The 27,773-nt window shown below is 38.6% G+C and overlaps 9 protein-coding genes across 9 annotated transcripts; 2 read left to right on the top strand and 7 right to left on the bottom strand.

Moving 5' to 3' along the window:
• Window positions 1-5,243: 5,243 nt before the first annotated feature.
• On the bottom strand, window positions 5,244-5,441 carry MONOS_4291 (uncharacterized protein; the record flags this gene model as incomplete). The annotated part of the gene is made up of 1 exon (XM_067874353.1): window positions 5,244-5,441. The coding sequence occupies one exon, from the start codon at window positions 5,439-5,441 to the stop codon at window positions 5,244-5,246; it is 198 nt and encodes a 65-aa protein (XP_067734388.1).
• Window positions 5,442-6,902: 1,461 nt separating this feature from the next.
• Window positions 6,903-7,106, bottom strand: MONOS_4292 (uncharacterized protein; the record flags this gene model as incomplete). Its single annotated transcript, XM_067874354.1, has 1 exon — window positions 6,903-7,106. The coding sequence occupies one exon, from the start codon at window positions 7,104-7,106 to the stop codon at window positions 6,903-6,905; it is 204 nt and encodes a 67-aa protein (XP_067734387.1).
• Window positions 7,107-7,403: 297 nt separating this feature from the next.
• Window positions 7,404-7,766, bottom strand: MONOS_4293 (uncharacterized protein; the record flags this gene model as incomplete). The annotated part of the gene is made up of 1 exon (XM_067874355.1): window positions 7,404-7,766. One exon carries the CDS (start codon window positions 7,764-7,766, stop codon window positions 7,404-7,406), a length of 363 nt encoding a protein of 120 aa, XP_067734386.1.
• A 505-nt stretch (window positions 7,767-8,271) lies between these two features.
• Window positions 8,272-8,487, bottom strand: MONOS_4294 (uncharacterized protein; the record flags this gene model as incomplete). Its single annotated transcript, XM_067874356.1, has 1 exon — window positions 8,272-8,487. One exon carries the CDS (start codon window positions 8,485-8,487, stop codon window positions 8,272-8,274), a length of 216 nt encoding a protein of 71 aa, XP_067734385.1.
• A 3,798-nt stretch (window positions 8,488-12,285) lies between these two features.
• On the bottom strand, window positions 12,286-19,164 carry MONOS_4295fu4296 (uncharacterized protein; the record flags this gene model as incomplete). Its single annotated transcript, XM_067874357.1, has 1 exon — window positions 12,286-19,164. The coding sequence occupies one exon, from the start codon at window positions 19,162-19,164 to the stop codon at window positions 12,685-12,687; it is 6,480 nt and encodes a 2,159-aa protein (XP_067734384.1). The 3' UTR covers window positions 12,286-12,684.
• A 1,038-nt stretch (window positions 19,165-20,202) lies between these two features.
• MONOS_4297 (uncharacterized protein) lies at window positions 20,203-20,409 on the top strand (the record flags this gene model as incomplete). Its single annotated transcript, XM_067874358.1, has 1 exon — window positions 20,203-20,409. The coding sequence occupies one exon, from the start codon at window positions 20,203-20,205 to the stop codon at window positions 20,407-20,409; it is 207 nt and encodes a 68-aa protein (XP_067734383.1).
• Window positions 20,410-23,163: 2,754 nt separating this feature from the next.
• Window positions 23,164-24,797, bottom strand: MONOS_4298 (uncharacterized protein; the record flags this gene model as incomplete). Its single annotated transcript, XM_067874359.1, has 2 exons — window positions 23,164-23,786; window positions 23,978-24,797. 2 exons carry the CDS (start codon window positions 24,795-24,797, stop codon window positions 23,164-23,166), a joined length of 1,443 nt encoding a protein of 480 aa, XP_067734382.1.
• Window positions 24,798-25,166: 369 nt separating this feature from the next.
• MONOS_4299 (uncharacterized protein) lies at window positions 25,167-25,418 on the bottom strand (the record flags this gene model as incomplete). Its single annotated transcript, XM_067874360.1, has 1 exon — window positions 25,167-25,418. One exon carries the CDS (start codon window positions 25,416-25,418, stop codon window positions 25,167-25,169), a length of 252 nt encoding a protein of 83 aa, XP_067734381.1.
• A 155-nt stretch (window positions 25,419-25,573) lies between these two features.
• On the top strand, window positions 25,574-27,447 carry MONOS_4300 (uncharacterized protein; the record flags this gene model as incomplete). The annotated part of the gene is made up of 3 exons (XM_067874363.1): window positions 25,574-26,006; window positions 26,230-26,716; window positions 27,258-27,447. 3 exons carry the CDS (start codon window positions 25,574-25,576, stop codon window positions 27,445-27,447), a joined length of 1,110 nt encoding a protein of 369 aa, XP_067734380.1.
• Between the last annotated feature and the right edge of the window lie 326 nt (window positions 27,448-27,773).

Here is a 27,773-nt window from a genome sequence, read left to right as displayed (position 1 = left end):
TTCGTAAACCTTTCCTCCTCGTGGCTTTGGCGGCTTTTCTTCTCGTGCGATAACTGAAGCTGTGGATATGCTAATATTATATTTCCTTGATAGATCTTCCATAGTTTTTCCATCTCAGTAATCCTTTTTTAACAGTTCTCGAACGTTATCGTATTGTTGAACATATTGTTTCCTTTTTTTCTTTTCTTCCTTTATTTCAACGGTCTTTTTAGGTTGTCCTCTTTTCCTTTTTTACAATGTTTGTCTCGCATTGCAGCAACGGTAACTGTTCAGCTTGTTCGGTCTCAGGAATATGTTCGTCAGCAGGAGGAATTTCCTTCGATTTTTCTTCGATAATTTCGTTCAATTCTTCAGATGCTCTTTTCAATTTTGAATTTATCTTGTCGGACGAATGATGTAAAGAAGATTCTTCAACCATTTCTTGCAATTCTTGAAGGCTTTTCTTCCTTTTTGAAAATTCTGAATTCATTGATTCTTAATGTTTTTCCCATTTTTTTTATATTTCTAAAAAATTTAATATGATTTTGTGGGATTTACTCCCCATGTTACCCACCAGTTTCTTATGAGAGTTAAATGGAGGAGAAACCCCCAATTTCCCCCCCCCCCCCCTCCCCCCCATAAGAAACAGGTTTCATATTAAAATACAACAGACAAATAGATCAATAAAGACTAATATACAAAAAAAACTCTTTTGAGTTTAAATTGTGGGAATTCTTATTTATTAACAGAAATCAAAATATACAAATATGTGTGATTATTTTTGAAATCATCTCTTTTATCGGTGTGTTGATTTTTCAAAGATTATTTGTTTTGAAAGAAAAATTTAATTCAAAAAAAAAAAAAGCATGATAATTATTTTTCAAAACAAATGGTTTTTTTGAATCAAACATTTTAATGAAGTCAATAAGTTTTTTCACTTTTCAATTTTTGTTTATTGATATTCAAGAAATATTTTAACACCGAAATTTTTGAATGAAATTATATGATTTCAAAAACAATCACCCAATATTAAATATCTTTTTATTTATAATTGTATTAATATAATCGTTTCATTTTTTATGCCAAAATTTTAGCTTTTGGCAAAAAGAAAAACTTGATCAACAATAATTTCAAAATAAAACAAAATAAAATATTTAAGATTTCAAACCTCTTTTTTCAGGTATTTCAACGTCTCGTTTGGCATTCATTTCGATTCGAATTTTTTAAAATTTTATTATTTTGTTATTTTCTTCAAAATTCTGGATTTTTATCAAACCTTGCAAAACTTTCCCTCCTTCTAATTGAAAAAAAATCTGCCTTAAAAAAAGAAAGCGAATAAATAAATTGATTACAAAGTGTATTCAAAGAAAACATATTAATTCTTTTTTATTTGTATCCAGAAAATAGTAATTGAATATACGAATGAGAGTTTAAGGGGCAAAGATACCAACAAGATCCATGTCAACCTGTTATATTACTGCTTTCCACCCTGTAATCTAAGAATGAATAAACAGAATTTGATTGTGGATTGGAAACAAACACTTCTCCTCCATGCTTCGTTTGACAACTTGTGAAATTGGATTTTGAAATATCAATTTTCAACAAATTTTGACAGAATAACGCTCCACCTATATTTCCTCCTGTGCAAGAACAACTGTTGAATGAACAATAAGTGATTTCGAGATTTGCATTAATGCAAGAAACGCAAAGAACGCCTCCATCACTTAATCAACCAATTGAATCATTTTATTCGCATCACTCGAATCGATGGCTGTTCTCATCAAACGAAGTCAACCTTCCAAGTTTCTTTCTATTTGTTTCATTTCCTTCATATACAACAGCATCATTAGGAGAAGAGCGTGTTTGGTGAAGAAAAGATGCATTGAAGGCAGAGATGGAAGTGGATGGGCTGTTGAGGTTGGGGAGAATAGCACCATCGATGGGGTTGTGGGCGTGGAAGAAAATGGTTGAGTGGATGGAGAGGGATGAGTGAAGGGAGAAGGAGGGGATTAAATTGAAGTTGGTGTTTGCGGAAGTAGAAGTGGAAGAAGAGGAAGAAGTGGTTTAGGTGAATGAATTGAGTAAGTGGGAGGGAAGGGATTGAAGAGATAGAGGGGATTGGGGAGATGAGATGTTGGAGAAGAGGGTGTTTGAGAGATGGAGATTGAGATGGATTTGGAGGTGGGGATGGGATTGGTAATGGTTATGGAGAGGGGAAGGGGAAGAGGAAATCGAAGGGGAAGGGGAAGGGGAAAGGGAAGAAAAAGAAGACGATGTGGATGAGGATGAGGAAGATGAAGGAGAAGGGGAAAGGGAAGGAGATGGAGAAGGGGAAGGGGAAGAGAGGGAAGAAGGAGAAAAAAGGAAAGGCTGAATGAGGGAGATGAAGGAGGAGAAAGAGGAGTGAGAGATGGAGAAGGAGGCAGGGATTGGGAAGTGGGCATGCGGGAGGAGATTGTTTGGGGTGGAGAAGAGGGGGAAGGAGAGGATGGCAGGTTGGTGGGTGGTGAGGGAGAAGTTTGTGAGGGCGAGGGAGGCACGGGCAGAGAGGAAGAGGGGGCAGTGGTGGTGGTGGTGGTTGTTGAGTGAATGTGGGTGGACGGTGCAAGTGGAGGAGCAGATGGAGGCAGTTGAGTGGTGTTGGGCAGTGAGGAGTGGACAGCCACTGAGAGGGATGATGTTGAGATGATTCACACACAACGAGCTGTTGATGATAACAAGACTTGCAGGAACACAGCAGATGCAATTGTTTGCTGATTATATAACTTTCTCCATTGAATTGAAAAAGTAATTGATGAAATCGTGATTTTCATCTTCAATGATGATCTCACCTTTCTGCATTTTCTCGTTCTGTTTTTGATAATATTGCCTTTATGTCGAGTTCAATAAATGATATTTTTTGAATGATCTATTCATTTTTTATTATCCATTACAAAAAATTGAAATTTGAATAATAAAAAATTTGCATAAACATTTGAATACCTTATCTGATTGAGATAATTAGCAGTTGTTGAAAAGGATGACTGCACAAATAAAAGTATATTTGATATCACGTTTTTCTGATTAAAAGATATTTGTTCTTTTTTTAAGAAGGAGAAAAAAAAAATATGTTAATTATTATGTAAAACCAAAAGTCATCAAAAAAACCTTTTTCATTTAATAATATCACTTTTTTAAAACCAAATTCAGTTCATCAATTCCATATCAATATCAAGTTCTTTCTGTTAATTTTTTTTCCTAAAAAATATTTAAAAGTTATTGTCTTTCATTTAACGACCAAATTAATATTATCACAGAACATAAAAATTTGGAACGTGAACCAATGAGGTTGTTGATTTGAATAATATTATTTTTGCAGTTATTTTTTATCATTCAATATTGTTATAATAAATCAACCAATTTTTATCAATTTGCAATTCAATTTTTCTTTCTTCAATATATTTTCACTTTCAAACTTAAAATAAACTTCATCAATTGTTGAATTATTAAATTATTCAAACATTTTCGATTTTGAATTAAAGTTTTTCGATGTTGAATAATTTTTGGTGTTACAGGAATGATTGAAATCAAAACATGAAGTTTCCCAATATTTCACGAATGTCAAAAAATGGATTCATTATAATTGTGTTCTTTGATCTTTTAGAGTCAATGAAAAGTTAATAATTTTTCAATGAAAATGCTTGAAGCATAATTTATTGCACTATTTATGATTTATATTTCATGATATCATATCTTGAAGGAAAGCAGAATTCAGGTTTGCTCCCAGATAATGAGGCTAAGTCACGATTTATGAGTGGTTTGAGTGAATGCCACTCCCTGCCAAATATGATTAGGAAAAAAGTGTGAGATAAAATGCAAAACAATAACAATAAAAATTGAATAATAAAATAATGCATTGTCCACTTCACTTCACCACAAACTTCGCCTTCTCCCATGGACACGAAGACCAGAGGGCAGGGGACATTACCCCTCGGAGCTGTCTCCTGCAGACTGTGCAGGGATCCGGTGAGGCGAAAGCTCAAAATGGATCAGAAAGAAAAACCACTCTCGCTTTCGAGAGGTGTGGAAAAGAAAACTGCATGTGATGTGCCCTGCCTACCGTTCCTCTTCTGCATCAGCGGAGCAACCTTAATTATCACACACTGCATATTTTAAATTAAATTCTTCTCTGTGAAAACAACATTAATCTTGTTTGGGAGTGGGATCATGCTTAAAACTTTTTTTTTATTAACTGTTCCTCAATACAGGTTTTATGTGCTCAAAATCTTTCTAGGCGGTTTCTCTTTTCCTCTTTTCTCTGCTATCTCGCACATTTTCTCGTCATATTCCTCCAAATATGTTTCTCTCTTACGCACACAGCCGCTTTGAGTCTCTCCATCCGCATTTGTATTATCTCGGAGCAAACCTGTCTCACTGCGTTCTATCAATTCGCAATGGAGCGAATCAACGAACGCAAGGAGCAGGTTTGCTCCTCGATAATGAGTCTTGAAATCCTTTCTGTCTCAGTACGCGTGATCTGAAACCCTCATGACTAGCACGTCATCGTGCGGCGGATGTGTTGAGAGCCTGCGGATGAAGGTGCGGTACTCCTGCTCAACATCCTCCCCTTCTTGGGGTGTCCATAGTGTGTTCTTGATCTGGTCTTCTGCGCTTGGACAATCGTGACAATTTGCCCTATGCTTCTCTCTCCGCGTTTCCTCCTATCAGTTTCAGACTTTTTCTGTGAGGCAGTCTGTCTGCCCTCCGTCAGCTTCATAATAAAGCGGGGAATTATGCGGTGCGTCTTCCTTCATTAGGGGAGTTGAGTTAATCTATTCTTTAAACGACTCTTTTCATCTTGAATGAAGCCTCGTTTCTTCGATCTCTTCCTCTTGCTCTGCTCCTTTCACCCCACTTGTGATATCTCTTCAGTGTATTCATTTGTTCCTGATTCTGTATTCTCATTTCAAACAACCTTTCTTTTACTATCCTTCTCCGACTTGTCTCCCTCTCATACAAGGGATACTGGGCAGCTGATCATCTCCAGGATCCACTTCGTGTCCTGCACTGTAAAAAACAGTGTAGTATTAATGGGCCACTCTCGAACCCGGCGCCCATCTCGCATACGCATTGATCGCCTTCCAGTCCGCTCCTTCTTATCTTTCTAAGTGCGTAATCACTGCGTGTCTAATAGAGTACGCGGTGAAAGTTTCCGGTATTCTTTTCTCTCTCAGAATCGCAGTTTCCTCTTCCTTAATTCTCAACAAATTTGCAGGCTGTCCCTCTTAAATATCAAACTTCACATGTTCATCCTTTAAAGTTGTCTTTGTAAACTCCATCCAACGTTGGAACGCCAAAACAGCATCGATACGAGTGTTTGGATGTTCAGTAATAATAACCTTGACAGTCTCCCCTCCAGATGTTTTGGTTTGTGCTTGTGTCTGTACTATATTGTCTTTAAATATCGTTGTCTCGCTTCTCATTCTCTCCAGCTCAGCTGATCTTCAATCGCAGAAAATCATGGTCAGGATGAGAGCTCACCTTTGGAGGATCTGTGGGTCCGTCATATCATATGTGGCTTCTGCCCATTTTGAAATAACTGCAAGATCCCACATCGATTTGTATCTTTTGCCATTTCTCGGCTTCTCTCCCACATAAGTCTTTAGAAATATTTCAATGTCTTTCACATCCATCTTAGTCTCTCTGAATAGATTAATAGACTCCAGCACTTTCCGAACTGTTTGATGAATCACTCCACTAGACAGGTTAGTATTTGAAAGCGTTTCGGTTAACTCTGCCATAATCCATTTGGCATCTTTGTTTGTGAGTTGATCAGTGTCATCCATGCTCTCTCTATCTAGGAATTGTTTGAATCTTCGCAGTGCTTTCCACGTATCTCTCTCACTCTTTTGATTTTTTAGTATTGCTGCTGCAATGTCCTTCGCTCCCACATATTCTCCCCACGTTAAGAAGAGGTCCCTTCCTGGGATATTCTCCTCTCCAGTATAACGCTTATTACCTCTCCTGGGGGTAGTTTCCAGCCTTTCCTTCTCATCTTCGCTCCTGGTATCACGCACTCCTGAAAGGTCCCCAGGGTCTTTATCAAATGCCCAGGCTGCAGTAGCGCGGTCCAAGTCTGCCCCCGCCAGGATGGTAGAATCAGGATCGTAAGTTCCCTCTGAGCTTCGTTCATCTTCTCTTTCATCACCTATCCAATATTTCTCAGGAACGTGTAAACAAGCACAATCTCGCCTTCTGACATTTCTTTCTCTCTCTCCCTTCTCAGAGAGGAGAGTTTCCAAATACTTCCTCAGGGCACCGGAGCAATCTGTTCTGAAATTATTTCTTGTGATCTCGATGTGACGATTTGAAATATCTCTGCGACTTCCTCATCCCCCAGTGCATAATCCGGTTTTTTCACCATCCGGCTGAGTGCATCTGCTTCTATATTCTGTTCTCCCGGGAGATGTTCCGTTTGTATTGCAATGTCTAGACTGTTCAGTTTCTTCTCTAATGCACTCAGTTTTGGAATGAGAGATGACGCTCCCCTTTTCTTCTGAATCGTCCATCTCGTGGACATGTTGTCTGTCTTCAGACGAATATGATCTATCCTCTGTTGCTGCAGCCATGCTCCCTTTCTCTCTAGTGTCCTCAACACTGCTCCGGACTCCTTCTCGTTGATTGCTTGCATGCTCTCCCATGGTGTCCAACTTCCGTGGATTTATATCTTCTCCTTTCTGCTTTCTGTCGGTATTGTTAATTCTGCGCTCAACCCCAGTTCTGAGGCGTTCTTTGCAAGTTCTGCTAGTCTGTTCCTTCTCTTCAGGCACCTCCGTTTGTTCTCCAGCAGGATTTTCCTTCAATGTGTTAATTCTCCCAACAACATTGGGTTGGCTATTACCGTTCCCTTCCAGCCTCCGCGGGCTATTGCCTGCCTCAGCATTTTAAGCATGCACATCATCCACAAACTCGCTGGTGTGTGTTGCAGTCTCACGATGTTCAACCTTCCGAGGAGTGCTGCCAGGTCTCTCGTCTTCTGTCTCTTTCTCTTCTTTGCCAGTGTTATCCAGGTTCGCACATCCTCCAGCAGCAGCACTCTCTTCCTCTCTTGGAGCATCACTTCCATCTTCTCTGAATTCCACATCCATCCCAAAAACTCCACACTCCTTGTTAGTAACAAGTTCAATTTCTCTTCCAACAGTATCCAGCCCAAATTTCTCAGGAACTGGGCTATCTCCTGTGAGATCAATCTCAATGCATCGCTGTCTGGATGCATGAGGAGAATGTCGTCCAGATATATTTCAAACTTTAACTTCCACTTTTCTCTGATATATGACGCTGCCAATCTCATTATCTTCGTGAAAACTCTGGTCGCATCTTTCGCTCCAAATGGCATCCCCACGTGAGCGTAGCATTGACTTTGAAAGCTGAAACACAGATAGGGACTAAATTGCTCGTCCACCTTTGCATGTTATAATGCTCTCGATATGTCCAGAGTTGTCATCCAGTCGTTCTCCTCCGGGAGTTCCACCACTGTCTCCTGGAAATCCATCTTGAAGTGTTTTCGCTGCACATCCTCGTTTGGAGTTCTGCAATCCAAGATCTTTCTCCACTTTCCGTTCTTCTTTCGAACGATGAACGTCGTGTTGAACCACTTCACCTCCGACTCTGGCACAGGCTTCACCACTCTGTCCTTCAATTCCTCTTTCAAGAGGAACATATAAGTGTTCATCATCTTTATCGTTCACCGAAACTCCTGTTTGTGTTTCCTCTCCTCGAGTGAAATTGGGGACTGAGAACTTTTCCATCGAGCTCTTTAACCACGGCTAACTTGTTTGTCTCCCCCAATCTTCTTGCACTATTTCAGCCTGTTCACTAATCTCCCCGGAAGTGACTCTTTCGGTGGTCCAATCACTATTCTCATTTTCACTTCTGGCGTCTTGTAGCCATGCTGCATCTGTGTATTCTATTCTCCTTCGAGAATATCTGCAATTACTGTCTTCGAACTCTCCTCCAGGGTGCTCCCAATTGGGGACTTGATAACAGTCCCAGAAGCTCTCAAGACTCTCTTCTCGTTCCTCCTCTCGCTCATCTGTCCCGTCACACGGGGATATGCGTTGTCTCCTTCTATTCTCGTAGCCTCGTGTTGCACATCTTCTATCAATATCTCTAACGTCCGATCACCTGTAGTTTCTCGTTCTCTCTCACTCCTTTGGTCTTACAAGCTCACAGCCTCTCCGGTATTCACGTATTGTTTCGGCACTTCCGTCTCTGATCTCATCTTACCAGTAGCAACGGTTTCTTGTTGAGTTGTCATTTCGCTGGAACTTGACTCTCTCTCTCTTCTCTCGGTCTCGCGGTAAAGAGTGGCTTTCTCTTCTTCTCAGTACATTGGCTCGTTCCAATAGCTGTTCCTGTTGCTGTTCCTCCCTGTATCCTCGGGGGAGCTGGGGGAAGGGGGAATGTGATCGGGGCAAGTCTCCCAACTGGTGCTGGAGTATACTGTGGTGGGGCTTGTGTTGACTTCATCCTTTCTCTGAAGTTCGTGAAGCTCCTTCTATATCACCTTCTCTGGAGCTGTCTGCATGCAAATCCCTGTGTGCTCCAACACGAACTGTATCTTCTCGGGGATCCACTTCTGGCCGTTGCAGGCCCAAAACCTGTTGTGGAACCGGGAGATGCACCGTATCCTGTTGCATCTCCCTCTTCTTGAAAAAAACTGGTGCTCTCCAACAACTTTCAAAAATTTTCTGAATAGCCTTTAGTCATTCCTCCTTCCAGAAAACCTTTCACACTCCCCCAGCTTGACTGAGGTTTAACTTTCAGAAGGTTCATTCTGCTGATGCAGTCGGCAATAAGCGCATAGGCGCAAATAAGTCCTCTCAGTCTTTCTTTCTCTTCTTCCATGAGGTGTGCCTTCCATTGTTCCTTTACCGTTAGTGCTACAATCGTTTTCGCTGCTTCGAAGCCCGATTCCAGGGTAAGCTGGAGGAGTTCGATTGCTCGGATCGCTTCTGGTGAGTCTCTTCTCCCCTTCGTTGTAATGGCTGTCCTGGCTAGCGCGTTCCAGCTTGTGTCTGTATGTCCTGTAAAAACTCCTTCTCGCTCTCCGGAACAAACGTATTCAATATGTCCTCATTCATTCATAAGGATCCCGCCTCACAGAACTCAAAGAATTTCCTCAACTCGCTCGCTTGTCTCCGGGGAGTCAGCCACTCCCTGTGAAAAATTCGAGTGAAGTCATCTGTTCTTTCTTTCTCGTCCGGTGCATCTTGCTCTTCCGAATCCCAGTCGCTATCCTCTTCGTCTTCCACTCTTTTTGTCTGGCAAAAATACACAAAGGTCTCTCAACAGATGTTTCTGTTTCTTCTTTGTGATCATGTTGTGATAACTTGTCTAAGACTTTTTGTCAATTGATCTCGATCTGAACATTCTCTTATATTTCTTTTTCTTCTTCTTTCGATTCTGAGTTAAATTAAAAGCAAAGGCCTTTGTTGTCCATGTTCGGCTTCTTGCGAACTCTTTAATTAATTTTCCACTCTTTCAAACAAATAAATAAAATCGAAATCCTTTCACTCGTTTTATTTGTTTGAATTCTCACATGTTGTCGTTCCATTTTTCAAGCGGACAATAAACATCTGAGAATATAAGTTTTGTGGAAGTTCGTTTCATAGCCACAAATAAATAGTATCAAATTATTATTATCGAAGGAGAAAAAATGCTCCTTGTGTTCGTGGAAATGCTTTATTGCGAAATATCAATCAGTCGTTTTGGTCCGAATATTTATTTTGAATTTTTATTGATGAACTGAAATTTTGTGAAAATAATCAAAGTCATCTTCATCTTTCTTTCATATCGAAATTAGGCTTTTTCAATAATTGAGACGTGTTGAACATTTTAATTAATATATAAATTTTGCTTATGATATTCTTCCTTTCAATGTTGAACTCCACAAAAATAAGTTATGATTAAAACACTATCATCAATTCATTCTTCATAAACGAAAGATGCAATAATTTATTGAAGATATTTTGTTTTATAGCTTCAATTGTTGAATTATTCAAATGGAGCTTAAATAAGATTTTCATTTCATTTGAATAACTTTTTAATAGTAGAATCAAATATAATGAAAAATGAGTATTTTTGTGTCCACATAATATTTATGAAAATTTGAATCGTTTTTTTTTTTTTTTTTTTTTTTTTTTTTTTTTTTTTTTTTTTTTTTTTTTTTTTTTTTTTTCGGTCGGGTGGGTGGGACAAAAAAACTTATGGAAAATTGAAAAGTTAAAAAATTCTGCGAAAAAATTTCGAAGAATATATATCTGTTATGTTGAGAGAGGATGTTAAACCTCAAAAAGCTTAAAAACAACAAGATCATAAAAATAACGTGATGGAAAATAAAATGAGCAAACAGTGATGTATTATTGACGCCAGCTCCTTATTGTTTGTTCGTTTGTTGCATTTGATAATTTAATTGTGACAGTTTATCATGAATTATGAGATGATTATTTTTTTTTTTTTGAATATTTTGTATTTGCAAATTTTCAAAAAGAATTGCACAATAATTATGAACAACAAAAGCTTAAAAATAGTTTTTTGTTTGTCATCTTTTTTTCCTGAAAAATCAGTTTTTATTCAAAAAAAAAAAAAAAAAAAAAAAAAAAAAAAAAAGGATATTTGTTGTCTCATTCACGTTTCAAATTCATCTTCAAATGATAATAATCATTCAACAAATAACAACGAAAAATCATTGACCTTTGATATCAAATATGGATGAATTTCCAAAATCAAGAACATAATTGAATAAGACTATGAATAAGCTTATTTATGTGAGCAATTTTATTTGCGAAAGACTTATGTTTCTGAAGAATCGTTCTTTTTTTTTATCAACCACTCCGCAATCTGCAAAAGTTGACTTTTGAAATGAGACTATTCAAACATGGCTTCAACAACACAACAGGAAACAGTTCGCTTCCATTGTCCTGATTTTTGTTTTTAGATGAACAAATTGTTCTTGAGCACATCTTTATCTTTATGTGCCATGAAAACAATTTCTGAAATGTGCTTCCTCTCTTGAACATTGTGTTTTAAAGGAATCTGTTCTTTGCTTATTCAGTTCATCTCATCCATGGAGCATCTGTGATTTTGTTAAAAATTTGTGTATCTTCTGCTCTTCTCAAGAAAATGCACTCATTTTTTTATCAATCTTCCATTTCCAAATATTTTTCATTCTTGAATGAATGAAACTGTCATTCTCCCATATTTTTTTTTATCCATGTTCCGTGAATGAGGAACATTCTCAGAATGCTCGATCAGACTCCTCCAATTATCATCTGAATTGATTTTGGAGAATTGGAGCTGTGAAGCTGTTGATGGTATCAGAGAGCTTCTCAATTGAAATTGTTATCTATTGGAAGTGGAAAGTGCAGATAATGCTTGGGCAAGGCTTCTTGTTAACTTTTTTTCAAAATCTCAGTTTTCACAATTCATCCATGTTCGATCTTTCTCTTCTGAAGCCACAAATTGCCCTCCAGTTCAAATCTTTCCTGCTGAATATGTTTCCATTCACCAAGTGCAGTGAATTATTGTCTTTCTTCCATTCCAAGCTTTCTGGATTCCTCATTGTTTGAACAATAAACAATCCATTATTTTCTGTGAAGTCATTTCAAGCAACTTCCGAACTCCTTGAATATTGATTCATCAATATTGTTTTTTTGTATAAAAGGAAAAGGGATTTCTCCACTTGTTCTCCACATTTGTCCAAAGAATAATGAGATAAGAACGATCTTCTATGATTCAGATAAGATGTGCTGAAATAACAAAAATGAGATCCTGATCTCTGAAAATATGGAACAAACTCAGCGATTGCAAAGTGTGAATATTTCAATCAAATTGAAGGGTGTCAAAATCAAGATATTTTAAAAATACCCGATTGAATGATTTATTTCATTGTGAGAAAAGAAATGAGAAATGAAAATAAAAACAACAAATGTTCTCATGTTTCTCAAATTCCCTGTTGATTGTCATTGAGAAGATTTCTTCATGATATTTGTTTTTCTCGAATAACGAGTTTGTTTTCAATTTTTAATTGGATCATTTGTTTGGAGTTTTTTCCCCATTCTTTCACTTCTTTTTTCAATACCACTCCACAAGGAAACAAAACATGAACAAAATCCTTTTTTTCATTTCAAATCCCTCTCAATTATTTCTTTTCTTTTCTTTTTTTCACTTTTCTTTCACATTTCATCGTTTTTTTCATTATTTTCTGAAAAAAATAATTAGTATTGAGATTTTCAATGTTTTTTGAGTCTTTTCATGAAATAAAACAAACAGACTCATTTCACAGAATAATCACATCCTGCCATTGAGAATGTCGATTCTTCTGCAAAAGCCATTCCATTTTTCTTAAAATAAAAGTTATCTAAATTTTCAATTCGTATTGATTGAAATAACTTCCAATTCTGCTTTTATGAAATAAAAGCACATCATTAAAACAAACAAGTCGCATCCACAAATACACGCAACGCTGAATATCCGAATCACGCTGAATCCTGATAAACATTCGTTGGCATCAGCACAGCTGCATCGTTTCCTTTTCGCAACTCAACAAAATACAAACACAAATTCTTTCAATCGGCTTCAGCCAATATCCCCAATTCCCGATTTTCTCTTGAATGCCTGAAACAGATGCCAAAATGTTGTTGAACGCAGTGGCTTCACTGGAGATTACTGCTCAGCCAGCGTTTGAGTTGTTGTCTTGCTGCTTTTCTTTGTCGAGCAGCTGCCATTGTTGCATTCGCTGCAGTTTGACTCCATCGCAAGGTCGATTGCATCAGAAACTGTGAAGTTGCACGCGTTTTGAGGGAAAAGCCGAATGCACTCACTTTTCAGAAATACAAGAGACGGTCGGTCTGATACCGTCGATGAAAGCATGCTCTTCACCAAATTTGTGAGCTTGGAGTCTTGAATCGTGTCTGTGCTCGGCCTCTCCCCGTTTGCGATCTTCTGCCCTGCAACTTCCCCTTCATACTCCCCAAACGGGATCTGCAGCGTCAGACACTCCCACAGCATCATCCCAATCGAGAATACCACAGACTCCTTGGTTGCCCCCATCTTCTTGTTCATCAGCAGCTCTGGTGCCTTCCATCTCAAAAACTCTTTTCTGGCGTTTTCATCATCCTCAAACGCGGATGATGGAGGTGGAGAATCGGTGAATCTTTCGCTCATCAACGATATATTGGACGAAGAAGAAACAATTGTCAATGAAGAGATCGACGATGAATCTGAACTATCATCAGAAGAACAGTCCGAGTGCATCGCAATGCAGATGACCATATGTTCAGAGAACAGCACAATGTGAGGACTGAGATTGGCAAGTGAAGAAAGAGGATTGTCCATTTCGTCAAAGGAATGAAGAGCTCCGTTTGCCACCCAGAACAGGATTTGGGCAGCTGTTTGTTCTCTTTCCTGAAAGGTGCCAATCGCCATCTCCTTTTTCTCGTTCCTTCCATGCAACAACATGAACAGCGAGTCCCTCAAATCCACAATCAATTTCTCGTGTGGAGATGAACATGCCATTGCATCCACCAGATTCGACATGGAAGAGGTGGTTGGGCACAGATCTTCACCTCGAACAAAAGTTGTGTCGGTATCTGTTGTTGAAGTTGATGAAATGGAAGGTGAAGGCGTTCTCTTTCTTGTTTCTTCTTCTTCCTCCTTCTCATCAACCTTCTTCAGCATCCATTGTGGAATCTTGTCTGAGTCTTTTCCAAGAATGTATTCAGTGGAGCCACTCTCAGATAGAAGATATTCTTCAGACTCTGAATGCACCATCTCCTTTCCATTTATTCTTTTCTTTATCCTCTCTTCGTTTTTCTTCTCTGCTTCCTTCTCCGCTCTCCTCCACTGCGCTTCAGGTGACATCTCCATCGTCACCATCTCAATCAGTTTCGGATCCTTTTTCACAGAGTCATTCACAATCTCTCTCAGATCTTTGTTCTCATTCTTTGCTCTTCTCCATCTTACAGCCAAAACAACAATGACTACAAGCAGTATTACACAAACAATGCACACAATTATTACAATTATGGGCCATATCGATTTTCCTTCTTTTCCTCCTTCAACAATTCTTTCATCTCCTTTTAGCTCAATCTCACTTCTGTTCTTCAGAATGAATGAATTTGTTGATGAAGGCGATTCTGCATTCCCAAACACAATGCACACACTCACTTCTACTTCATTTTCACAATTGCTGATGAGATCTTTTCCCACACTTCCTTCAACTACCCTTTCTGACAAAAACCCATTTGAAACAAAATTGTGCTTTTCAATCTCTTTCTCTTCTCCTTTTCTCTTCACAACTGAGAATGACAGATTGCATGGAACAAGAAGCATCCCTTTGAATATCAGCTTCATTCTATTTGCCTCTTCTTTTGCATCCACACTCTCCAGAACGGGAATGAAGAATGATGAATCCCTTTCTGAAACAATCCCTTCAAAACTGCACCCGTCATTCAGCATCCAGAGTGATGAGTTATCCTTCCAACCATCTCCTCCTTTCAAACTAACCACATTCAATGTTCCAGCATTAGAACAGATGATATTCCTTTTCAGCGATGGATATCCTTCAATAGTTGGATTATTGTTCTCAAATCTTCCATCACTAATAGTCAATGCTCCTCCGCTCATTGTTATTCCCCCTTCAGCTGAATTCGATATTGTTGTGTCTTTCATCATCACAGAACTCTTCACAACATCCACAAGAGATCCATCCCATCTGCACATCTCTTCTCCTGTATTCAAATATTCCTCATTTCTTTCCTTTGAACTCCCATCAAAAATGCAACTGTCCATTTTCACATCTGTACAATTCTCCAATTTCATCAATTTTCCTTTTGTGGTCTTTGAACCAACTCCGCCCATTGTGCAATTTGTCAAATGGATTGTCTTTTTCATTGTCAAGCAAGATATCAATGAATCTTCATTTTCTTCAACTGAAATGTTTTCAGCAAGCAATCTGTCGATATTCATTTGTCCGCATTCATTAATATCAATCAGAGAAGTTTGAATCGTTGAATTGCAGATTTCAAATGAATCAATCACTGATGGAAGTGGTGATGAAAGAGATAATGCAGATTTATGAAGAATGAGATTTGATATTGTGCATCCATCAAGTTGTAATTCTCCTTTTGCCATATTTATTAGATGAAATGGAATGCTCGTAAAAGCCGCATTTCCATCTTCTGTTTGTTGTTTTGAGTCAAATGAACAATTCATTATCTCAAGAATCCCTCCTTCTGGTGATATTAGCGATTCATGTGAAGAGATGAAATTTAAATCAAACACAAAATTCACTCTCAGCAAAGACACTTCTCCATTTGTTGTTATCAATGCATCCTTTGCTTTTTCAATCCCTGATTTCACTTCAACTTTGCACATCTCTCTGATCTTCGAACTTAGGCTCATTTCTTTCAGACTTATTTCTTCAACAATCACACTCTCTTCAACAATGAACATCAGACTTATGAAATCTGAAGTCAGATGCATCAGTCCATAATCAATCGAATGACATGGAAGCGTGCTTGTTCCGCATTGTCTCTCATTCGATCCATTCAAGCTACTCACAATGATTGTGTCACTCTGAAAGATCGTCACAAAATCAATCAGATCTGTATCTTCTTTGTGTTCACACCTATCAATTCCATATATCGCATCAATTCGTGAATAATGTCCCTCTCGAAGATCAAATCGGAATTGGGTTTCATTGATCTGAGATGTGATGTTGAAGCATTCAATGAAAATATCATTTCCAACACTTGCTGTGTTTGCACTGAATTTCATTCCCACAAATGTGAAATTAAGAAACCCTGTTTCCTTTGTTGCCAGATACACTCCTCCTCCTCTTCCTGTGCTGTTGCTGCAGCTGCAATGACTGATTGTCGATTCAATCATCTTCATTGATCCTGATGCGCCCAATGTGAAGAATATGTCTCCTCCTTTTTCACTCATTTCTGCTTTGTCTTCTGTGATGTTGCTCTCATTCACAATCAAACAAATCTTATTCTCACTCTTTGATTCCAAAATGCTTGCTCCATTATCACTTCTCTTCACACCAGAAAATGATGATTTGTCAATTTGAAGGTTTATCCCTCCTTCACTTCCTTCATTTATCTTCAATCCTGCTTCAGATTTCTTGATTGATAAAATGCATCCTCCACTTTCATTAAACGATTTCACGTGAACATTCTCCAAATGGCAAGCAATTCCAGAATCATGAATGGCAAAAATGCTGTTTCCAACATTGCATGATTCCATCGACAAATCATTCACTTCCACACTTCCTCCAATTGCATCCACAAATACACATTCAAATCCATTGTTCACTTCTGCTTCTGAATGGAATGAGCATCCAGTTATCACCAAATCTCCATTTATATTTGAAATAATTGTTTTGGCTGAGTTGTCAAATCCAGATACCAGTTGGAGTTGGATATTTGCCAATTCAAGATGAATTTCATTCACCATAAAATATTCCAGTTGACTTCCAATTGCCTTTTCAAAATTCAATATCGCTTTCACATTCTCTTCTCCCATCTTTACACTTTTTTTGATCTGATAATTGGACATGTTGAATAAATCTCGAATGAAAGTTGATACTTCAATTTGAATTGTTTTTCTTCCAATCTCCTTTTCCATGTTTTCCATCCCTTTCCACATCGTGAAGCATGGCTCTTCTTCACTTCCACAACGCGCCACATCAAATCCACTCGATGAGATAAATATCTCCATTGAATTGTATGAAACAAGGAAAATGAACAAATCCTTTTCTTGATGAAAATCATCACTTCCAACAAACAAAGTTTTATCATCCTTCATTGATGGATAATCAAACTTGAATGAGTCATTTGTCACAGAACTATTCAAATCCTTTCCAAAAATGAACATATTCTTTCCAATGGCTGCTTTGTTGTTCTCAAAAGAAATTCCAGCATCAAAAAGAAATGGCTTTTCATTCAAGCAATTCTGACAATCCAAATACAAGAATCCTCCTTTTCCATTGTTCTTTAAAAGCGAACAAGATGATGCATTTATCGATTTGATCACCAATTCTTCATTCTCTTTCAATATCACTCTCGCAACACCTCCTTCTTCGCTACCTTTGTTCTCAATATTCGAAAAGTTGCTGTTTTCAAACAAAACGGAAGAAGATATCATCAATGGAGATCCATCAAATGAGGAATCATCCAAACTGCATCCTTCTATTGTGCAATTCAACAGTTTCACTCTGAATTCGTCTTCATTCACAGTTCCTGATGAAGGTGAAATTGACAGAAGCGCGACAGATGATTTCACATCTGAAATCCTGACAAAGTCTAGTTCAACCATTTTCCCCGTTGATCTGATCAAGGAAAACTCAATTGTGTTTTTGTTTCCTCCAATCACACTCATTTCACAATTTTTCATGTGCAACTCCCCATTTTGAGTGCCAGACTCGATCACTGCTGACATGGTTCTGATAAAACTTGATGGAACAATAATCCCAATAAACTCCATTTCTGTCATCGATGTTGATTTCAGAATACAGTCTTCAGAGCCACTCACTTCTCTTTGGCATTCAACACCCACAATTGTCTCGGATTTGGACTTAACACTCATTCCTCCAACATCCAAGCATCCAGCAACAGATGAATTTGCACATAGAATAATCTCCTGTTTAATATTCTGTGATCTCTTCAAATGCCCCATTCCATAATTCGCATTCAAACATGGAGCCTTTTCCAACCCACAATACACCTTCTCCACTCCAGATGTTCCATCAACATATATCGTGTCAGAAGTATACCCATCCAAAAATATAAACAAGTCCACGTCCCAATCTCTAAACATATGAGTTCTGTCATGTCCAACAACTGAGTTGTCTTTTTCAGTGATGCTTCTCATGAAGGTGAACAACGGTTCCTTCACAGAAGTGACAAATGATTCGCATAAAAAATACATATCTCTTCCGACACTCGCCTTGTTGGCTGAAAACATGATGTTGGCGATGGAAAAGGAGGATGCTGACACTTGTAAGACTTCATTGAACTCGATCATGAGAGCACCGCCTCTTCCTCCAGAACTTGTATCCTCGCTCACACAACAGCTGGAGAAGGTGGTGTCACTCACCGAAAACGAGTTGGCAGGAACAGATGAGGCGAATGAGATGCACCCGCCATTGGTGGCAGTCTGTTGGTTTTGTGGAGCTGAGTTGATGTTGGTGATGGTGCAGTTGGCGAGGGAGAGGGAGAGGGCAGGGGAGGTGGCAGAGGAGAGAACACAACTGGCGGGGGTGGCAGTGGAGGTGATGTGGGTGATGTTGGAGGAGTTGAGGGTGAGGGGAGCTGTGATGGAGGTGAGGTAGAAGATGCTTTGGCTGTTGAGGGAGAGTTGGGTGATTGCTGTGTGGTTGAGGGCGAGGGAGCCAGCAGTGACGAAGAAGAGGGGGGTTGTGATTGATGATGAAGATGGGGTTGTTCCGGCGATGGTGGTTGTGTTGAGGTTGAGGGAAGGGGAGTTTTGAGAGAGGTGGAAGAGGATGGGGGTGATAGGGTTTGTGGAGTTGTGGGCGAGGGCGAGGGCAGAGACTGTGAGGGAACCCTGAGTTTGTGCGAAGAGGGCAGAAGTGGCAGATGGATCTGGTGAAGAAGATGTTGATGTTGATGATGAAGATAATGAAAATGAAAATGATGATGTTGATTGTGATGATTGTAAATGTGAGTTTGGTGGTTGAAGAATACCACTAGAGACGATTGTGGTTGTAGTTGTGCCATTTCCTGTGATTCTTGTATTTGGAGCACGGAACGTGAGAGTCTTTGCGGGAGTGAAAGTGGAGTCAAGGAGGGTGAGTGAGGCATCACTGAAGGGAGCAATGCATCTAAGTGTGTAATCGATTGTGGCACATGGTTTATTTGCTTCGCCGCAGGCATCAACATCTGATCCATCATTGGCTACAATTTTGTTCTGGTTGATGAGGGGGAGCCAGCTGTTGAACTCAGCGTTTTCAGCTGTATTGTTATTCCACACTCTTTGTGTTGGAGCTGTTGATCCACAATTTTCGAATGGAGATTGAGTGATATCACTTCCGTAAAAGAACACATCATTTCCTCTTCCATTTGCAGCTGAATTACCATCGAAGAAACAGAATGTGATGAATTTTACTCCATTCATCCAAGAGTAAGTTCTATCAAAGTATATTCCGGCGCCACCCCATGAGGAAGAAGAAGTTAACTTATTATTTATAAACCAACACTCATTAATTGAAAAGTGACTTATTTTATTTTGTGGAGGACGATTAAATGAGAGAGAACCAGCGGCATCACCACCTGAATTTGCATTGCACTTGCAGTTTGTGAACAGGAATTGAGCATTTGATGGTATATCATTGAGCCAAAAATACCAACCGGTTCCACACCAGTATGTTATTGAACAATTTTCCACTCTGTTTTCCGAGAATGTCCAAACAGAATTTGTTTGCGGAAACATGATGCAATTCGCTCCTCCATGAGTGGCCGAACAGTTTGTGAAACTGGATTTTGAGATACTGATTTGCAATAAGTATTGGCATAATAACGCTCCACCATGATCACTTGCCGAACATTTGTTGAATGAACAAGAAGTGATTGTGAGATTGGCATTGCTGCAGTTGACATAAAGTGCACCTCCATGATCACTATCACCATTTGAATCATTCCATTCACACCATTCGAAGCGATGGTTGTTTTCATCGAACGAGTCCAATCTGCCTGGTCTCTTTCTTCGAGATTCTGTTCCTACATGAACCACAGCAACATTTGGTGAAGAGCGTGTTTGGTGGAGGAAAGAGGCATTAAAGGCAGAGAGGGAAGTGGATGGGCTGTTGAGGTTGGGGAGAATGGCACCATCGATGGGGTTGTGGGCGTGGAAGAAAATGGTTGAGTGGATGGAGAGAGAGGAACGAAGAGATAAGAAGGGTATTGTGTTTGTGTTTGTGGTGTTTGTGTTTGTGGTGATTGTGGTGGTGGTGGTGAATGAGTTGTGTGTGTGTGTGGGTTTGACAGGAATGGTGTGTGTGGATTGTGGCGCAGTGGTGATGTTTGTGAAGAGTGTGTCCGAGAGATGGAGATCGAGGTGGATTTGAAGATGACGATAGAGAAGGGAAGAAGAAGAGGATGATGAAGGAGAAAAAAGGAAGGGATTGTGAAGGGAAATGAAAGAAGAGAAAGAGGAATGGGAGATGGAGAAGGAGGTGTGGATTGGGGAGTGTGCATCTGGGAGGAGATTTTGAGGAAGAGAGAAGAGGGGGAAGGAGAGGATGGCTGGTTGGTGGACGGAGAGGGAGAAGTTGGAGAAGGAGAGGGAGCTGTGAGAAGAGAGGAAAAGTGCGTGGCTGGCATCTGCGTGAATTTGGCAGGTGGAGGAGAAAATGGTGCATGATGAGTGATGTTGTGCAGCGAGGAATGCACAGCCACTGAGAGGTTCCATGGCGAGATCGCTCACACACAACGAGGCATTGATGATATTCACATTTGTTCGGGCACAACTGACACGATCGCCTGATGAAAATACGTCTTTTGCTGCACCTATGCCATTTTTATTGTAGTATTTGTTGCTGCTGTTTTCAACGCTGATCGTGCTTTCTGGCATCTCCCAATTCGTTTCTTGTTGATTTTGTTTTACAGCAATAATAGAGGTATTGCAGCAATTGACAACAACCAACATCAGAGCGACAATATTTATTGAAACTTTTGCGCTGGTGGAGAACCTCGCCATGGAAGAAGATGAAAGAAAAAACTGAAAATAAAAATTCCTGCGCCCAATATATTTATATTTTCCATTTAAATTATAATTTTTTTGAAACATTTGAGAATGAATCTGATATATTCTCAATTTGATCGTTATGAAATCTTGATTATTGAATTAATATTGTTTGTTTTTATTATTACTTTTGAAGAGAGAAATATAAAATTATTAAAGAAATGATGAATAAAAGTGATTAATTTGAAAGAAAAAACTGAATTTTGATTTGTTCATTGGGTTGAAAATTGATGACTGATGAATTCTATTTTCACTGAAATTTTTGGATAGAAATCCAATTGCAACAATGTTTGCCTTTTGCGGAAAAGTTCATAACCATTGTCTTTAAAAAACCCTGAAAATTTTTCGAAAACCCGGACTTCATGAAAAAACTATTCACGATTATCATGTCAAAAAGAATTTTCAATAATTGTATTATTTTTCGCAGTATGTTATTATTAAAACATTATCAATAAAAACAAATCGCATTTCATTGTTATGTGATTTTTTTTTTTTTTTTCATGCATCGTTAAATAAATTTTTATTTGGAAATAAAATCATGTCTCAAAAAGAAATTGAAATAAGCATTCTCAACTTATCATATTTCTCATTTTCACAACTTTTTAACACTTTTATGATTCCTTTTTTTTTTTTTTTTTTTTTTTTTTTTTTTTTTTTTTTTTGAAGCCTTGACTTTAAATCATTATTAATGCTCACTTGGGACAAAATATATGACTTCAGGCATTTTCTTTTAAAAATTATGCACTTTTCATTTTCTTTATTTAATCAAAAAAAAACACAATCAAAATGTGCTCATTTTTTGACATTCGTTAAATGTCACAAAAATTCATGATTTTATTTTGACTATGCTTGTTTACAAATATGAAAATCAAATTTATCTTGCAATATTTTTTAGTTAAAAAATGTTGTAAGTGAAACTATTTTTTTGTGCTTTGTGCAAATAAAGCTTGAAAGTCAGTATTATCGCCCACATTTATTTTTATTATTATTACAGTGAAGCTCGGTTAAAAACGCAATCCATTTCACTCAAATTTTTGAGATTTTTGCCAACTTCAATAAAACAGTCACTATTTTTTATTGAAGTTTTTATCTGAATGAGTTATTAACAGAGAGAAAAAAATTAATTCATTTTTTATCTTTATCCACCAAAATTGTTACATAGTCCGTGTCAATAATTGTGGACACTTTCAATAACTGTGGACAATGATTTTTAATGTGGGACAATCAGATCAAAAATGATGAAAAAATTAGAATAAAAAAAATTTTTTTGAAAAATATTTTTTGAATTCAAATGCGTGATGCATTGAAGTTGATTTTTCTTTACAAACTTTTAATTTCATTGATTTTTTTTAATAAAATCTTCACCTAAGAGAAAAGATTCCACTTCATAAGATGTGGAAGATGCAGAGACAAAATGTCTCATTTGCATGAATAATTAACAAAAATCATTAAAACGAATATCTTTGGTGTGAAGATAAAAATATCAAGAGCATATTAAATTCAAACAAAAAGGAAATAACTTTAACTTCAAAGAAAAAATAAAACAATTTGTAAAAATGTTACAAAATTAAATTTTGATTTTACTGATAAATTTTCTACAAACAAAAGTTATAAATATTCAAACTCAAAAAGAAAGCTGAACAGAAGGAGAAATGTTACTGTTAAAGATTCCATGAAAAAAAAGAAAATTCATAACAACTTCTTCCAAATAATTTCTTCTTTCAGGTAGTAAAAAAAAGAAAATTTATCATGAAAAAAAACATAATTTTCATTATCAAACAATAAAAAAAAGACTATCAAAAAAGTTATTAACAAATCAAAAATAAAAACAAAAAACAAACATATGAAACATGTGTTTTCAAATAAAAAAATACAAAAAAATTATCAGTTCAAAAAAATAATTGCTTTTTATGAACATTATTTCATTGTTGTTTCGAAAAAGAAAAGTCAATAGTTACTTCGTTCTTTATTAAATTCTTGTTCTTTAGTGTCAATTTTCCACTCTTTTTCATTTATCTTTTGTATTTCTCTCATTTCCTTCTCATTCCTTCTTTTTTTTCTTACTCATCTTTTTCATCATCTTCATTTGTTTATTCACCTTCATATGAAAGAGGTTCTGTTTTGATTTTGGTCGCAACCGCGGAAATTCATTTGTTTATTCTACTGACAAATTCAATAGAAGAACTTATGTAACTTATTGTTCATTTTCTCCTTCTTTCTCCTCTTTCTCCTCTTTCTCTGTCTTCTCCTCATCTCCATTTCATTTGATCCACAGCCTCACATTCTCTGCGTCTTCTCCTCTGCTCTTCACCAGCACACACACTGCACACACTTCATTCACAAGAGCAGGCGTCGAATGAACTGCACTCAGCATCACAGGCTCCGGTGGCTGCAGCACAAACAGCGATGGTCGGCTGTGTGGGGAGAACTGCTGAATGCGCCTTGCCCAGCGGAGAAGACAACGTGGATGCAGTTGATCTCAACAAGCAAAGAAGATGGATTGTTTGACATTCCTTTCTGATTAATTTCATTTCTGTTGGTGTTGTCATCACTTTCGTCATCAACATGAGGCAGCGATGCAAACACACTCTCTTCGTCATCGTCAAGCGACACAGCAAGAAACTGCCGAAGAGAAAAAGAGACAGGCAGGTCGTTTGGTATGCGACAGGGGAAAGAAAGGAGGATGTCTGTGAGAGAGATGGAGGAGTGTGTCATCGATGGAGGCGGAGTGAAGGAGAGAAAAAATACCAAAGGATACTCCTTCTCAAAGGTGAGGGGTGGAGGAGCAGGCACATCGGGACGCGAAAGAAGAGAATCAGTTTGAGAAATAATGGATGAATGTGAAGGCGAATATGAAGCACTCTCAAAAGAAGACTTGGAATAAGAAGCTTTTGATGCTTTTGGAGAAGATTTGGAAGAAGCTGTTGTCTCTGATGATGAAGACGATGATTTTGAGGCGATCCCAGTTGATAAGAGTTCATAAGAGAAGTCCAGTTCTGATTGAATTGTGTTCAAAGAGATTGCACTGTGAGTGCTTTCAAAGCATCTCGAAGTACAAATCCAAAAGACGAGGAATGTGAAAACTGAACAACTGAACTATTTGATGAAGAAAAATTATTTTTTGAATTCTCAGATTCACTGTGATGAGACTCTTCATTTGCAGTTTCATTTCCTTTGCTGCCTTCACCTTCACATTCACCATCCTCTGTCTTCTTTTCCATTTGCTTTTCTCTTGCTGCAAGTGCCTGGTACAAAACAGAACGCTCAACCAGCTGCTCGTTTGTGAGTGTTGTGCTGAGTGCTGAGTGGCTGAACAGAAGTGTCACAGTCTCAAACTTCAGCGGAATGGCCACGTGGCTTGCAAACATCACATTCACACGCAATTCTTTCGTGGCAGACACCGCAGCTGCTGGGATGTGGGCACTGCAGCTGAAGATCGGACAGTTCAGCGGTGCATCCACAACAATCGGCTGAGTTCTCTGCTGCTGCTGTTGTTGCTGCTGCTGCTGTTGATGTGACTGGTCGCTGCCTCCGCTGCGGATGATACTCAGAATGTTCTCATACACCTGCGGAATCTTCCTCGCAGACGCTTCGCAGTCATCCATCAAACGCAGCAAAAATGCAATTTGGCTTTTCGAGTCGCTCATCTCAGCCACATCCAGTCTGGCTTTTGTGAGTGCATTCGATGTGATTGTGCCCCACCTCCCGTCTCTCAGCACAACAGCAGCAGACGAGACACGCTGCTTGTTCTCAGACGACGATGCACTTGCAGAGAAAGAGTCAGCCGCAGAAGAATAAGAAAGAGAAGAAGAGGAAGATGAAAGAGAAGAAGAAAGAGAGGAGGAAAGAGAGGAAGTTATTCCATTCAATTTTGAGTGTGTATCATGAACAGATGAATGAGACGAAGAGGGAATGAAATATTTGAAGAAGAGAGGGCCAGAGAAATGCTTATTGCTAACAGAAGAAGAAGAAGAAAAAGAAGAAGAAGAAGAAGAAGAATATGCCATTTTCTGTAGAATTGACCGGAAGAACTCATTTCAGACAGACATCAAGACAGCACTTGAAGCACCTCGTGGAATGTCTGTTGATGTGCAATCTCATCGCCTAGCCTCGGACACATTCGTCAGAAGACATACTGCTGTGGGGTTATCTTCTTCTTTGTCGTCGTCCTCTTCTAGCTCATCTTCATCGTCTTTTTCTATTTCTTCATTTCCTTTCTCTTCCTCTTTCTCCTCCTTTTTTGACTCAGCTGTGCGTGCTGTTTCAGCCAGACAAACAACAAAAACAACAATGACGATGATGATAACAATGAAATCAATGATAACAATATGACAATGATAATGATAATGGTACAAACTCACCCAGAAATCCCATCATCACCTCTCCCCGACCATAGACGAAGACGATATGTTCTCTTTGTCTCCCTCCCGCCACACCTTGTGCCGTTCCTTCCACTCCTTCGGCCACTCCCTCATGGACAGCTCGAAGCCCCGCTCTCGCTCGCTTTCAATGTCTCTATCTGGAATAGGTACAATCACAGGCACAGGAGATGGAATAGGCAATAATAAAGACAATTGCATATGAAATGGAGTTGGTACATCAACAGTTGTTGCCTCAGAGATTAGCATTGGAGGATCTGAAACGAATAGCTCGTTGGAAGAAGAAGAGGAGGAGGATGAAGATAGAGAGTATTTGAATAATCATCAGTCAGTGACATATTCTGTCGGGGAAGAGGCGGCTGATGATCTGTTCTCACTCACCAGGGACAACAGCAATTAACTCAATGAAGGTATCATTGGTATCAATAATAATTACAATAATAATAACACACCTCTCTACCCCATGCTCCCTTATTCTTCCTCCCCTCTTGACGGATCCCAAAACAACTTCTCCGAAGGAGCGCTTCCTGACTCTTTTGACCACTTCTCCTTCTCCTCTCCCCGCTGCTCCTCCCTCAGCGCCTTCACCCACGGCAGCAGCAGCAATGGCACTTTCTCTGCCAACTCCTCAGCCGTTGGCCCTTCCGACCTCATCTACCCGTTCCTTTCACTATCATTCCCTTAGCCCCGCTCTTTCTCTGCCTCCTTGTTTGACTCGGAGAAGCAGGGGAGGGGGGCTGCTGCACACCACAGCACATTCACCAAGACTGATCTGCTCTCTTTGTAGGACGCAATGGACAAAGGGCCAAACCCGCCTTCCCTCGTCTTCTCTGACCCGTTTGCAAAACCTCCGATCTCTTCATCCCCTTTGGCATCATATAACAGAGCAACGCAGCATCTGCAGCCTTGCACAGCTCTTCCGGCCATATCGCGCCTTCCTCCCTGTCTCTTTCTCTGAGCGCTTCTCTGCCTCATCCGTTGTCCTCATCTTCCTCAAACACACTGGCATCTTCTCTGAATTCGGTGCATTCGGTGCATTCAATACATTTGGTGAATTCAGATGCCTCTTCCTTCTACCCGTCGCTTGCAGGTACTGCTGGGCTAATAGGGCTAAGTGGAGTGGCGAGGCAGACACAGGGAGCATTAACTGTCAGTTCAGACACAGCTACCATCACTGATGCTTTCACAGACAATGCACTAACTGATACTATTACAGAGAAGAATGATGAAGTGAAAAAGGAATTAACCAAAGAAAAAGAGAGAGAAAGAGAAAGAGAAAGAGATACAACCTTAGATAATTGCTTTTATCTGAGTGCGAACATAAGCCTGAACCGCTCCCGCTTGCGCACAGTTTATGATATCCCTCTATCTTTCTCTCCTCAGCCTGGCATTAGCACTGGCATTGATGTTGATGTCGGTGTTATTCCAGAAGGCACAAACACAGCAGCCACTGCAAATGCATCTGCAAATGGAACTGCAACTGGGAATGGAACTTTGACTCGTCTGTGGAGCTCTAACTCGACAAACTCGCTGCTCCACACTGGCGTGTGTGTGGGTGAGGGCTTTAATTCTTCTATTTTGGATGATTCTTCTTCTGCTTCTTCTTCTTCTATCTTCTTCTATCTTCTTCTATCTTCTTTTATCTTCTTTTATCTTCTTCTATCTTCTTCTATCTTCTTCTATCTTCTTCTATCTTCTTCTATCTTCTTCTATCTTCTTCTATCTTCTTCTATCTTCTTCTATCTTCTTCTATCTTCTTCTATCTTCTTCTATCTTCTTCTATCTTCTTCTATCTTCTTCTATCTTCTTCTATCTTCTTCTATCTTCTTCTATCTTCTTCTATCTTCTTCTATCTTCTTCTATCTTCTTCTATCTTCTTCTATCTTCTTCTATCTTCTTCTATCTTCTTCTATCTTCTTCTATCTTCTTTCTTTTTTTCTTTTTTCTTTTTCATTTTTTCATTTTTCTTCTTTCTTATTTCTTCATTTTCTCGTTTTCTAATTTCCTCATTTTCCGTTTTTCAATTCTTTTTCTTTCATAAAATCATCTTTTTTCAAATAAACGTCTCCTCCTGTTCTCAATGTTTAGTATCTTCAAATTATCTTCTTCTTCTTCTTCTTCCATTTCAGCAGCATTGGAACTGTTCTTGAGTCGAATACAAGTAGCGGCAGCGACAACAGTGAATCCATTAAGAGAAGAAGAAGAAGAAGAAAATGGAGGAAGTGGAAGAGAAAGGGAATGGGGAAGAAAAAGAAAAAGAAAAAGAAAAGTTAAGTGATAATTATGAAAGCAATTGTTAAAAGAAGATTGAAGATTCTATCAATAAGATTTCTTAATACTCAACTTCATCTTTGTTATTTTCTATCCAATCTCCTTTTATTTCAAGTTAGCAATTTGCTTCTTCTTCTCCTGCAACTTTGCTATTTTCTTTGAAATCGCTTTTCACATTGAACAAACAACAAAATTCTTTTTTTTTTCATTTCTTCAAGTTTTTCCAATTGATAATTCAATCTAAAGCAGATGCCATCATCATTTTGACTTTTCTAACTGCTTCCTTTTCCAATTAACAACTATCTTTTTATCTTCCAGTATTCTTCAGCTTTT

The sequence above is a fragment of the Monocercomonoides exilis genome (assembly GCF_001643675.1).
Source record: "Monocercomonoides exilis strain PA203 chromosome Unknown scaffold5-2102611, whole genome shotgun sequence".
In the NCBI taxonomy this organism is placed as follows: domain Eukaryota; phylum Preaxostyla; order Oxymonadida; family Polymastigidae; genus Monocercomonoides; species Monocercomonoides exilis.
The sequence above is the reverse complement of the archived record's forward strand: the minus strand, read 5'-3'. Positions and strand labels throughout refer to the sequence as shown.